Here is an 11,721-nt window from a genome sequence, read left to right as displayed (position 1 = left end):
TGTGTGTGTGTGTGTGTGTGTGTGTGTGTGTGTGTGTGTGTGTGTGTGTGTGTGTGTTTAGGTGAGTCACATTGATGTGATCACAGCGGAGCAGGCTAAAGACTTTGTGGAGGATGACACCACCCATGGTTAATAGTCCTCAGCTCTTCATCATCATCCTCCTCTACGCTGCACTGTGTAGCTGGAAACCTTCCACAACGGAGCCCAAAGACAGAAATATCTCACTCAATCCACCTTTTATTAGTCTCAACCATGCAGACCGTCCTGAGCTTCTCACACCATCTCCAAAGGGTGGAAGAAGTTTGATTGGATATACCGTTCTGACATCACCATAGCTCCAAATAACTCATATCTGCTGTTTACCTTTTGACATCATTCCAGGCTGATAAAACTACAAATTTGAGAAAAAACATTTTGTTCTTCGGGAGACATTTGTTTTCGGCACATTTTCCAGCATTGCCGTGTCTCTGTGTGCTTCACCCACGCTGGATCTGACGACTAACAGAAGTGTAATTGTTTTACACTGAAAAAAAAAAAAAAAAAAAAAAGATTTGTCTTTTGCCTAAAAAAAGGTCCTGAAGAGAGCAAAACCGTTTGTGCTACTGCATTCATTTCTATCTGGCAAACTGTAGAGTTTTGGTTTTCTGCCAGATTAAACCTTCAGGACCTTTTCAGGAAGATCAATCATCTTGTGTACAGTTGAGTGTTTTGTTAAGACTTAGATGAAGATTGTGAAAGCTCAGTGGAGACGGGAGCGTCTCAGTGGCTCAGTCTTTGTTCACACCGAGGTTCTTGTAATGTATACTCTTTATACTCGTTGAAACGATGCTAACTTGTATCTGTCATAACCAGCCACATGGTTTAAAATGTTCAAAGGTTGTGGTTCCTTTTTATGGTTGTTACTGTATTGTGTAATTTCCTGTTTTTAGGTCATTTAAATATATGAAAGTTTTAATTCCATAACACCAGATATCCACTGTGGAAAATCAACACAACTTCCTGAACTTTATCAGTCAATATATTAAAAGCCAAAGTGGTTCCGAGATGGAGAACCAGATCTATTCGGCTCCTGAAATGACTAAAGTAGTAGTTGCGCTTCTCTGGAATGCCAAATTGTAATTTATCATTTCTTTATTTCCTGACTGGATATTTAGTTTGGGATTGAACTCCTCATATGTTGCACCTAGTTTTACACGCTTTCTAAATGTTTTGGTTCATTTCTATGTAACAAGAAAACTTTACAAAAATAATAAAAGATTTTAAAACAAGCACCCGTCAGTGTTTCGCTCCTCTTAATTGGACCACTAGGTGGTGCTGTGCCACCGATACCCGACGTCCTCACGTCATCGGAGAAGCTTTCATGAAGAGAAAAGGTTTGTATTGTTGAGCTTTCGAGGAAATGCACATTATTCAAGAGGATTTTACAGAATAAGTGTTTGAAAATGTATCAAACATTGTGCTGCTGAAAATGATACATAGACAGAAATAATCCTATTTTTATTGTTTTTTACAAATATTTAAAAAACTACTTCACTTGTCAACCACAAAATGAACATTTGCACTTATACTTATGATTGTATTATATATATATTTTTTTTTTATCATTTCTATATTTTTGTTTCCTATTTTTTTTTTTTTTCCATGTCTATTCCTGTATTTAGTCTTAAACGTTTTTTGAGATATCTAAGGACGGAAACGCCATCCAGCTTTGGATTCAGCTTGAGGCACATCAGACACAAGGTCAGTGACACGCATCACGCCGCCCTTACACCTCGGTTTGTGATATCAAATGACCCTGTTGGTCACACCTCACATGTCACACATGCGTGGCTGTGGCTCTAACTTCAACTTGCTCTGGCGGCCGGTCTGAAAGGTGACCTCCTGAGATGGATCGTAGGCCCGTGTTGTAACACCACAGACCTCCTGAACATCTCGGCCTGGTGCGTTCGCCAGCACTCGCATGGTGCCAAACGTCAAGTTATATTGTTAGATGTCACCTAAAGCAGAAATGCATTTCTGGCCCGCTGCTGGAGGGAGATAACTGGTATATTTTGCTTGATACTGCCTAGACCTACTTTATCTTAATCACTGCTTCACATCACACTCTCTGCTGTACTGCTCTCCTGCTGCTTCCTCCGCAACATATTCACACTTATGAAGTGAAAAATAGAAATAACCACCCCACATCTCACACCGTAGCTGTTATTGCTCTGCCATTTTCTCTACGAACCCATTATTCTGGTATATAAGGAACATTTATTTACATGTATAGTACGTTTCCGTTCCTGTTTGGCTGTCAGAAATGTATTTCACAATGATTGATGAAGTTATTTTTGATGGTCATAGTACAGTTCAACATCCTTTCCTTCTGAAAGAGAGATTTCAGATGTAAAACATCGGTGTCAAAGTGTTGGTGTTTTATTGACGTGTGCTACTAGAAACTCACCAGTATACACAAATTTACAATATTACGCATACACAGTAGCGTGGTGTTTAAGCCAGACGTAGAGCAATTCCGTTGTTTGTGTTAAGCAGAGTGAATGTTCAATTGAGAAGAAAAAACAAGAATTCAAGAAGGGACATAATGATATGCATTATGTGTCCTGACTGAAGTTGTCATTTTACGCTGTTGTGTTTTGTCCCGCACCTCCCTGCATATGCAGTTATCACCCATATAATCTGCACTCAATGTTTTTCTGCTAACATTAAATGTGAGCCACACTGACCTCAAAGTCAGTTGGTTAAAAGAAGTGCCAACACGTCAGTGAAGCCTGGTGTGACACGGACACCTCATCCCTCTGGGCCTGCCAGCAGAGAGCAGATCTGTTGCTCTGCCAGATATTAACAACCCTGCACACGATCTGTCGCCAAGTCAGCTGATGATGAAAGATCAGCCGTATTCTCGTAACTCATCTCCTACAGGTTTCAATTCGCCTTCATCTGCTGTCTCATATGTGTACGATGTGAACCTAAAAGTAAGAGCTCGTATTTTTGAAATAGAAGTGGTGCAGGGCTGACGTGCAGGCCAGCCCCGGAAGTTGGCGTCCCAGGGATTCCCTCCACAAAAAGGCAAGTGGATTTTTTTTTTACCATTGGATGTACAAAAAAAAATTAACAAATTAACACCACTTTTATGATTCACATGCCAGAAGCAAAAAGCCAAAGGCTATAAATGTACTAACTTCTCCGCGGTCACATGAGCACGAGTTTACACAAGGGCTGTGAAGGCGAACTAGTTGGTGACATTTAGTATTCTCATTTAGCCACTTGTTAGCAACCGCCTTTTGTATGACGCATAAGAGCTTCAAAATTCAATCTGCCGACGTATTTTATATGTCGAAGAACAAAACATTGAAATGTCTTTGACTTGTGTTAAACACGGACCTAATTTAAAACTGGAAGTGAACAAAAATGTTTAGGACTCATTCCAGCATGCTGCATACCAGGACCCTGAAACTGAAGCGGCTAAATGGAATCCAGCCATCATTGATGTTAATATTTATTTAGAGACTAATTGATCGTGTTACTTTGGAGCTGGTTACCTTCTTAGCGTTGGCTAGTAAGATAGCTACTTAGCCAAACGAGCTATAACCATCTTGGTGAACTATCATTACTCGGCTGTCCTTATGACCTTCCAACATAATGCTGCAGGTTTGCTCATATTAAGAGGAAATTAACGTGTTTGGCCGATTGTAGCTTAAGTTCCACTCTCGTAACTTTTTAAATGTAGACACTTGTTACTCTATAGGCTGAAAGCTATAAGTTGATCACCTTTTTACCCATCTGCCCTTTTACTAATCGGATGAACCAGTGAACTTAGTGTAATTCAGCACCAACTAAGCAAAAACTGAAGAAAAACTATATTTGAAAGTTGTATTTTGTTAAAGGCATACATCAGGGGACTACATTTCCTCTAAACCTGTAATTTGATGAATAATTTGATTATAATTTCTATTTATACCCAAAGAATATGCTATACATGTCATTCTTCAACCATTGCTTGAGATCTGTTCATCTGATAATGGCTGTGTAAGCTTTGCTTTTTAACGAGGACACCTTCTCTTCACGCCCAGATAATACTTCCTCCGCTGCGTAATGTACCTCTCGTCCTCGGACAATAAACACCATGTCTTTTCAACCATCCACTTGCCCTTCGGTATCAGAATGTGGAGTACAGTAAATGAACAGTTAATACTAGCTCCGGTATTCAAGCTGCTAATCATAAAAAAACATGCATAAAACTGTCCTGTTTTCTTAAAGTCAACAAGTTAATTTGTTGTCTAACAGGTGCTTATTAACTGCGGTGGGAGGAGGAGGAAGAGGAAGAAGAGGAGGTGGAGGAGGAGGGGGGTGACCTGTGAACAGACTGGCTCTGTCCTTGCACTTCATGGTGGTCCATCTGCTGCGCAGGCCTGACCGTCTGACTACCCGTCTGTTTAGTCAGTCAGATGATCAGTCTGTCGGTCATCTGTCTGCTTGTCTCACCGCCTTTCACAGACATGTGATTCTGGTCAAACATCTTTCTGTCCCAAAGCCTGAGCTGGAGCCCGGAAGTGGCGCTGACTGACGAGTTGCAGGCTGCAAAGCAAAGGATCACTGATGAGAGTTGTGGTTTTATGGGCTTTTTTATTTTTTATTTTTTGCTGGTGTGGGTACACATAACCTCATACATAAAGTTATATCTCAATAAGTAGTCTTTCTGACTGGTTGTATTGGCTTGCAGTGGTGGTATGTGTATATATCTTCAGCAGGTAGGGGTGACATAAGAGACCCCTCCACAATAACAATATGCTGTAATGTAAGTAACATACATTTCCGTGTTTCTGTGAACACGGCATCACTCTTCCGTTGCGTGAACTGCTTATAATCTTCCGTTAAGACCGGTTAGGATGCATCTCAACTAAACGGAACTCTCCAGTTATCAAAACGTGTGAATTTGCCAAATATCCCCCCTTTGTTGTAATCTCCTAAACTATTTCGACTAAACTTGCTCCCGTAGCTGTGCCTACGGTATGAATGTGATAGAATCTGAATTGTAAGTCGCTTTGGATAAAAGCGTCTGCTAAATGACTGTAATGTAATGTAATGTAATATCTATTGGCCAGTCTAGCCACACCATCCTGTAAGTGTCTTGGCAAACTATTTAGCTAGCCACTGACCTATTATGATAATGCTCGCCAGATTTGCTAGTTAGCCACAGTAGCCTATAACTGTCTAGTTGAGTAGTTAGCTAGTCTCATGACCCGTCCAAGATTATGCTTGCTAGTTAAGTAAGCTAGTTAGACACAATAGCCGTGTGTGTGTGTGTGTGTGTGTGTGTGTGTGTGTGTGTGTGTGTGTGAGAGACTGTTGAGCTAAGATATTTAGATCGACTGAAGCTTAAAGTCAATTATATACATGTGTGTTATTCATATGGATAGAAATACAGAGTAGGATTCAAATTAAAGACCAATATTAATATTCACTCCATGGGTCTTCTCAGAGTAATGTTTGTTTAGCTGACACAAAGAGACGGACATTAACCCCTGTTGGTCTGCCGTTGAGCTGGTGGAGCCCTGCAGGAGGCCCTGGCTCAGACTGTGTGGAACCAAGGTCACCCGCTGATCTGGCCCCTGATTTCACTACGTGACCCCGAGCTGCCGGCCTGAGGCAAAGTGTGATATGCTCAAGATAGATCAGTGTTGTTTTGATAGCTTATTGTGTGATCCAAATGGGGTTTTCAACCTTCTCTAATTCAACCTGAATTGCTTTAAAATCTTTAACAAAACAATGTTGGGTGATCTTTAAGCAACGGTTGTTAATTTATATTATTTTTCATTCAAAAAGCAAACAATATGCCACATTGTTGTGGTGTTTTTGCACTTGAAATGAAAAAAAGTCTGAGCGTCCTGATCGTCGCAAGACTTTTGATAAACTAGGAATATGTGGATTAATTATGGAACATTATTAATTAAGGAAAATTAGGACTTACAATGAGGATTCCACTTTGATGGTTTCGTTGAAATGACATGTAACTAAAACTGTAACTGGAAGCAGCCGAATCTAAGTCAAGTAATAGTTCTTCTTCTTCAGTACAATGTTATGACACCCTTTTTATCCCTGACAGGAACTTCGACCGAGTAAGCTGTCTTTACTCGCTTCTGCCCATCAAAGGATAATTATGGCAATTGTAAGGTAAGTGAGGTTGTAAATTCACAGTTTAATTCGTATTTACATGTAAAAAGTAGACGACTAATTTATTCACAAGAATCTGTTCAATCTGTTTTACAAGACTTGCCACTTAGTTGTGTGCAAGTGAGTGGAGGAGCTGTTCAAGTCTGTAAAATGTGAACATGTTAAAGAACTCTTATAATCTCAGCTGTTTAAAGCTTCTGCAGGTCTGCGACTAAATCCATTCACACGGATCAGGTGCAGGTTCAACTCATGGGGTTGAGGTCGTTCAGGTCTATAAAACGTTAACTGTTTATAAACTCGCTTCTATTTTAGACTGTTTAAAACCGGCTTTTTTTCCGGTCAGCGCTCCGTGGAGCCAGTAACATGATTGGACGATAGCAACTCTGCATGCTGTGCCGTGGCTTTGTGTCACTGTGTAATTTTAGTTCAACAATAAAATAAAAATGCAACTGTTGTCAAAGGAATTTACAGGCTGTTGTTAGTCATTGCTCGTGCCTCATCCTTTTTTAAAGCTGGCTTCATGAGGTCATATGTTCTCTGGATCCTGATAGCTGGTCATATCTTCTCTTTGGGTTTGCCACATGGACACCAACGTCTAAACTGCAAATGACAAACAAAGATGAACAGTTTTGACTGTGGGTTTGTGTCTTTGTCCTCCTCACTGTAGGTGTATGCACGTGCTTGGGTTGCTGTTTGCAGCTTTCTCGAGAACCAACCATGCGAACGACTTCATACTCAACACTGCGCTTCCTTTGGGTCTTGAGCAATACACCTGCCATGACATAAATACGTCATAAATCAAAGTCTCACGGTCAGAAACACACTCTGGTTCACCGGGAAGAGAACACGACGGGGAGACTTTGCTGTTCCCCCATCCAAAAGGGCCCCCGACAGCTTTACATTCATGATGATGTTTAGATATGAAATATATCGTCTTACTTTTCTAACTCATTGTAACCCGAAATACCTCACAAAAGCCCCCCAAAGCACTTAAAAATATGCAACTGAACTGTTTTCTTCTACTTAAGCAGAAAATATTGTGGTGCTGCATTTAGACATGCCAAGCCTGCCGAGTGTGAAGTCAATTTGAAGGAGCGGTTCTCGAGATATGCGAAGAACAGACAGAGATTCCTTGCTTTTTAGTTGGATACAATTTTCTTAAAGAGCTTTAACCCCAAAACCAGATAAACACGACGTTATGTTTGTGTATGTTATTGGTGATAGCTGGTGCGCCTGTAAAAGAGGCCTGCTGAAACAGACACCTTCTTCTCACGCAATGACCATAACCACATTTGACCTTCAGTGTGTGTGTAAGTGTGTGTGTGTAAGTGCGTCACGTGTTCGTGAATGAATCTGTGAGTTTTTGGTTTGCTCATTTCTCAACATAGACGTCTCCCTCTAATGAGGCTGAAGGTAGAATATTACAATGGCTTTAATGAACAGACTAAGCCTGCTTAGTGGCTTCACACATGTCAGCTTTAACCCGCTGCAAAATAAACATTCCCCTCTTTCATGGGAATGCTCAGCTCCAGAGCGGCATTCTCAGCTGCACCGGGAGCGTTTTCTGGAAAACCGATCGCCTAGAGAGGGAGTTGCTCTTGCTTAGCACAGTCTCACTTTGGCATTCGGCCAATGGTAGGAATTGTTATGGTTGTCTTTGTTTCACTGAATTACTGTCTCAAATTATAATGGAGATACTGATACAGGGACAAACCATTTCCCTGTTCCCTTTATCCCCGTAAAACTACAGACTCTCTCAATACCTCTTAATTTACTGATAATGACTGCATGCATGGTAAGATGTACTGTATCCACACATAGGACACGCCGTAAGCTTAAGCACAGACACACAGTTCTGTTCATACACAAATGTTCTGTAGCCTTAAAGTCTTAAACTTTCTCATCAATATATGCACCAATAAGTGAAAAACTGACACAAATTAAAACACATTTACAGACAAATAGAAATATGTTGATGTATGGTGAAGAAAGTACACGAGTATAAGGACAACCACTTCTTGCACTTGTAGCTTCAGTTAAATAGTTTTGTTGCTGAGAGTTGTGTCGGTCAGACCCGGCATGGTGAGAAGCTGTGACGCAGACGTCCACGCTTTGTCATTGGTTAGTTCTCTGCAAGGCCGCTTGCTGTCGCTCTCAATCATCAAAAAATTACTTTTCATCACTCGGCTCTTCAACCACAGCTGGCTGCACCGAATATGACGGATCGCTTCTCAGCATGTTCTCAGTTCACACAAATGCGCTCATGTTAGCTGATGAGGCAGCATTGATGAGTTGTGGGAAATGTGGTTTGATGGCACACTTTTTGTGTAGTGAGAAGGCTTCACTGATATTCAGATTGACTATAAAAACCAGAATGGTTAGAGCTAGACGGCATTTGTAACATAGACGGCACACAAACGGACACACACACACACACTCTCAGACACATGATTGTGAAGTTCTTTCACATGGGACTCACTACTAGACTAACAGTTTCATTGTAATTCACTATTATTACCCCCATGCTCGACATTGAGTAATTCAAATTTGCACGATTATGGAAACAACTTCACGCTACAGTGGTATCTGCTTTCTCACCGAGCCTAAAATAAGTGTGTGTGTGTGTGGGGTATTGTTATGTAGAGCTGTCACGTGAATATGTGCACGTGCTTGCAGACGCACAATGCTTAGCGAGAGTTTCCCGGTGGTTGTTAGCAAGACAATCTGTCAGATAAGTTTGTTGAAGCAGACAATGCGAAGATGGAGTGAAAGCATCCTCTCTTGGTTGATTAAGTGCCTCCTGTTTTACCACGATTTATAATTCAGGTCCTTGTGCACCACTGGGACAGGAGCAGCATGTCGGCTGAGATATAAAGTGATCAACGATATCCCTCTATGGACGGTAACCCAACTACTTGATAGGTTGAGTCTGTGCGTGTTTGTGTGACGGCTCAGACTCCGACTGATCTCAGAGCTTACCAGGAACTTCTTTTTATTTTCCTCTCTCTTTCCCTTTTTCATTTATGAAGCAGATTAATAAAGGATAAATCAAAATGTCTGATCACAAAATATGAATGCTTGAGTTATATAACATAACTATGGCCACTCTAGGGTTCGTGATGGAACATTATGTGAGAATCCATTCATTGATTTTAGGCTAAAGCAAAGAAGCCAAATGTCTTTGTGGTTTGTGAACAGCTGGATAATACATCTATCCTTGATATTATATATCTTTTCTGGTAACCTTTAAAAGGAGTCACAATTTGCTGTAAATCCTAAATCTACTTGCGGACAAAGTTCCAGTTTCTGGAATTAACAACTCACACTCACAGACTGATCCCTTGTGCACAGTCATGATATTTATCCCCTTGCCAAATGACAATTTCAATCCAACCAGAATAAATAATAAAAGATCCGTCTGGCCACACCACGCTATATGCCCTGTCTCTTCCTTTTTTAGGTGTAGTATGTCCTTCAAGAACTGCTGACGTGCTCTCACTCAGTGCTGTTCTTCCCCAATGGTGACTTATTACCAAACACGCCCGGCCGTTTGGCTCGCACATGTGAAACCTCAGACTGCCAGACCATAACAAAATGTGAATAATATGACACGGTATTCCAGACCCCTCCGATGATTCAGCAGCTAAATTGATCCCGACACCTACTGATTGCATTCCCAGAACCCCAGTGCATCCCTTCACTGGCAGGACTATGTGAGGGTGCGTGTGTCAGTGGGAGCGTGGAGGTGATAATCAGTTGTGGCAGGAGGGACTTTCTCGTCCCTGTTGTTGTGCCGTGTGGAGCTGTCCTGGGCAGGGACTCCCAGTTGGTCTCTTTATACTCACCCCCCTTTCTGTCGTCCCCTGAGCCCACCTCTTCTGTTATTCCCTCTTAAACTTCACTCAGTCAACCTCCTGTTTCCCTTTGAAGAGGCTCTGTTTTCCCCATCTTTTGACACTCGAGAGAAGAGGGGAAGTGAAGGCACGTCTTGGAAGTGTACATTGCGTGGTTTGTAGGGAAAGAGAGGGCTGGAGAGAAGAGGTAAAGGGTGCTTTGCTGCCTTTGCTGCCTTTGCTGCTGTCGATCAGGAGTAGCTGAGTGGAAGAGCCCCTGCTGAAGCTTTTCTTCCTGCTGGCCTTTCTATCATCTGTCCATACAGTAAGGGGAGAGAAAATCAGAGCGTGCTAGGGAGGGTCAACTCATCAGGATAGCTGTCTTGGGACTGCGGTAGTTATTTTCAAGGGGGTGTGGGTTTGGGGAAGTTAAGGGCGTTAAGGCTGCAGGTGGTGCTAGGGAGTTTGTTTTGCCATGCGGCAAGCTTGGGATCGGACAAGTAGCACTGAGAGTGTCAAGAGAGGCCATACAAAAATGCTGGGAAAAGGACAAAGTGGCAGATACCCCCCCGAGACAACAAGTGAACTCTTGCAGAGGTAAGAGAAAGTTATGTCCACCACACAATCTGAAGGTGTAGTAAAGGCACATGCCTGGTGCTCACATGGCTCTATGAAACCTTCTCTATATCTGCCTACTTTTCTTGGCAATGTGTTGATTTGGAACTGGGAAATTTCAACGTAAAGTCTCTAAAACCAAAAGGCATCTGGTGAAGTAATTGAAGTTGGGCTTCTTGCCGTGAAAGCATGTCAAAGCTTTACATTCAGTCCGTCTGCGCCGCTGCATAGCTGCACCTCAGCACCGGTTGAGGTTACAAGACGGTTGACGTATCTCGCAGCTAAACCCAATCCAACAAAAATGTGCTTTGCAGCATTGTGTGTTAATTAAGTGAGGACTGAATGGTTCTTTCTTGTCTTTATGCATTAGTATTGTTATCTACTTTAGCAAACAGTGATGGGGACAAGCATGTTATTGGCCTTAAAGATTGAATATCAGATGTCTTAAATCTGAAATTCAATTAGCCTCACTGTGTTGTATGTTGTATACTGGAGGCTCCGTCATCTGCTGGAAGCTGACTTTATTGGGTAAACGTGTCACAGACCCAGGAGTGATAATGAATAAGAGCAAATGGCAAATATTGAGTAAGTATAGTCTCTGTATGTGTTTTTGGGGGCAACATTTAATTAGTTTAGTTGTAAAGTAAACAAAGTTGGGTTCAGCAGTCCGTACATGGACATTTTCAGTCCGCTGCTTATTTTAGATCATCAACTAATTAAGGATGTACTGCCACACCCGATATCCAGCAGAGTTTTTATGTTAGCTAATCACATTTCTTCTGCGAAATATTTTAGTTTGAGGGTCTTTAAATACGCAACTGCTCGAAGCCATGTGAACCAGATTACATGTTTAGGCTATTATAACTGCACGTTCGATCGGATGCAGCTCCATGCAAGAAAGCACAAAATGTAGTTATCCTACTGTAATAATATACTCAGCCTAGACATGTTTTCCCCCCATTTTCTAATCAAGTCAAGTTCATTTATACAGCCTAATATTTTTTGGCCTATGTAACAGTAACAATGGTACCTGGCCCAGCCCAAGCTTTCTCAGCAAAACTCACTAAAGAAGCCTAATGAATATGAAAATAATATATAT

At 41.5% G+C, this 11,721-nt stretch overlaps 2 protein-coding genes across 3 annotated transcripts in view; both read left to right on the top strand.

Annotated features, from left to right (window-relative positions):
• The window catches only part of smc3 (structural maintenance of chromosomes 3), a 20,116-nt gene extending 18,848 nt beyond the window's left edge, over window positions 1-1,268 (top strand). Inside the window, exon 29 of the mRNA XM_031864656.1 lies at window positions 62-1,268. Coding sequence (XP_031720516.1) covers window positions 62-133 — 72 coding nt within the window. The 3' untranslated portion in view covers window positions 134-1,268. The remainder of the gene's footprint in view (window positions 1-61) is intronic.
• Window positions 1,269-3,544: 2,276 nt separating this feature from the next.
• rbm20 (RNA binding motif protein 20) overlaps window positions 3,545-11,721 on the top strand; it is a 47,928-nt gene continuing 39,751 nt past the window's right edge. Inside the window, exon 1 of one of the 2 annotated variants that reach the window (XM_031864549.1) lies at window positions 3,545-6,174. In XM_031864549.1, coding sequence (XP_031720409.1) covers window positions 6,161-6,174 — 14 coding nt within the window. In that variant the 5' untranslated portion in view covers window positions 3,545-6,160. The remainder of the gene's footprint in view (window positions 6,175-11,721) is intronic. The other variant, XM_031864550.1, reaches the window with a different exon arrangement.

Source organism: Anarrhichthys ocellatus, unplaced genomic scaffold, assembly GCF_004355925.1.
Source record: "Anarrhichthys ocellatus isolate YVR2014 unplaced genomic scaffold, GSC_Weel_1.0 scaffold31, whole genome shotgun sequence".
Taxonomy (NCBI): Eukaryota; Metazoa; Chordata; class Actinopteri; order Perciformes; family Anarhichadidae; genus Anarrhichthys; species Anarrhichthys ocellatus.
Note: the sequence above shows the minus strand (reverse complement) of the source record. Positions and strands in the feature narration are given on the sequence as shown.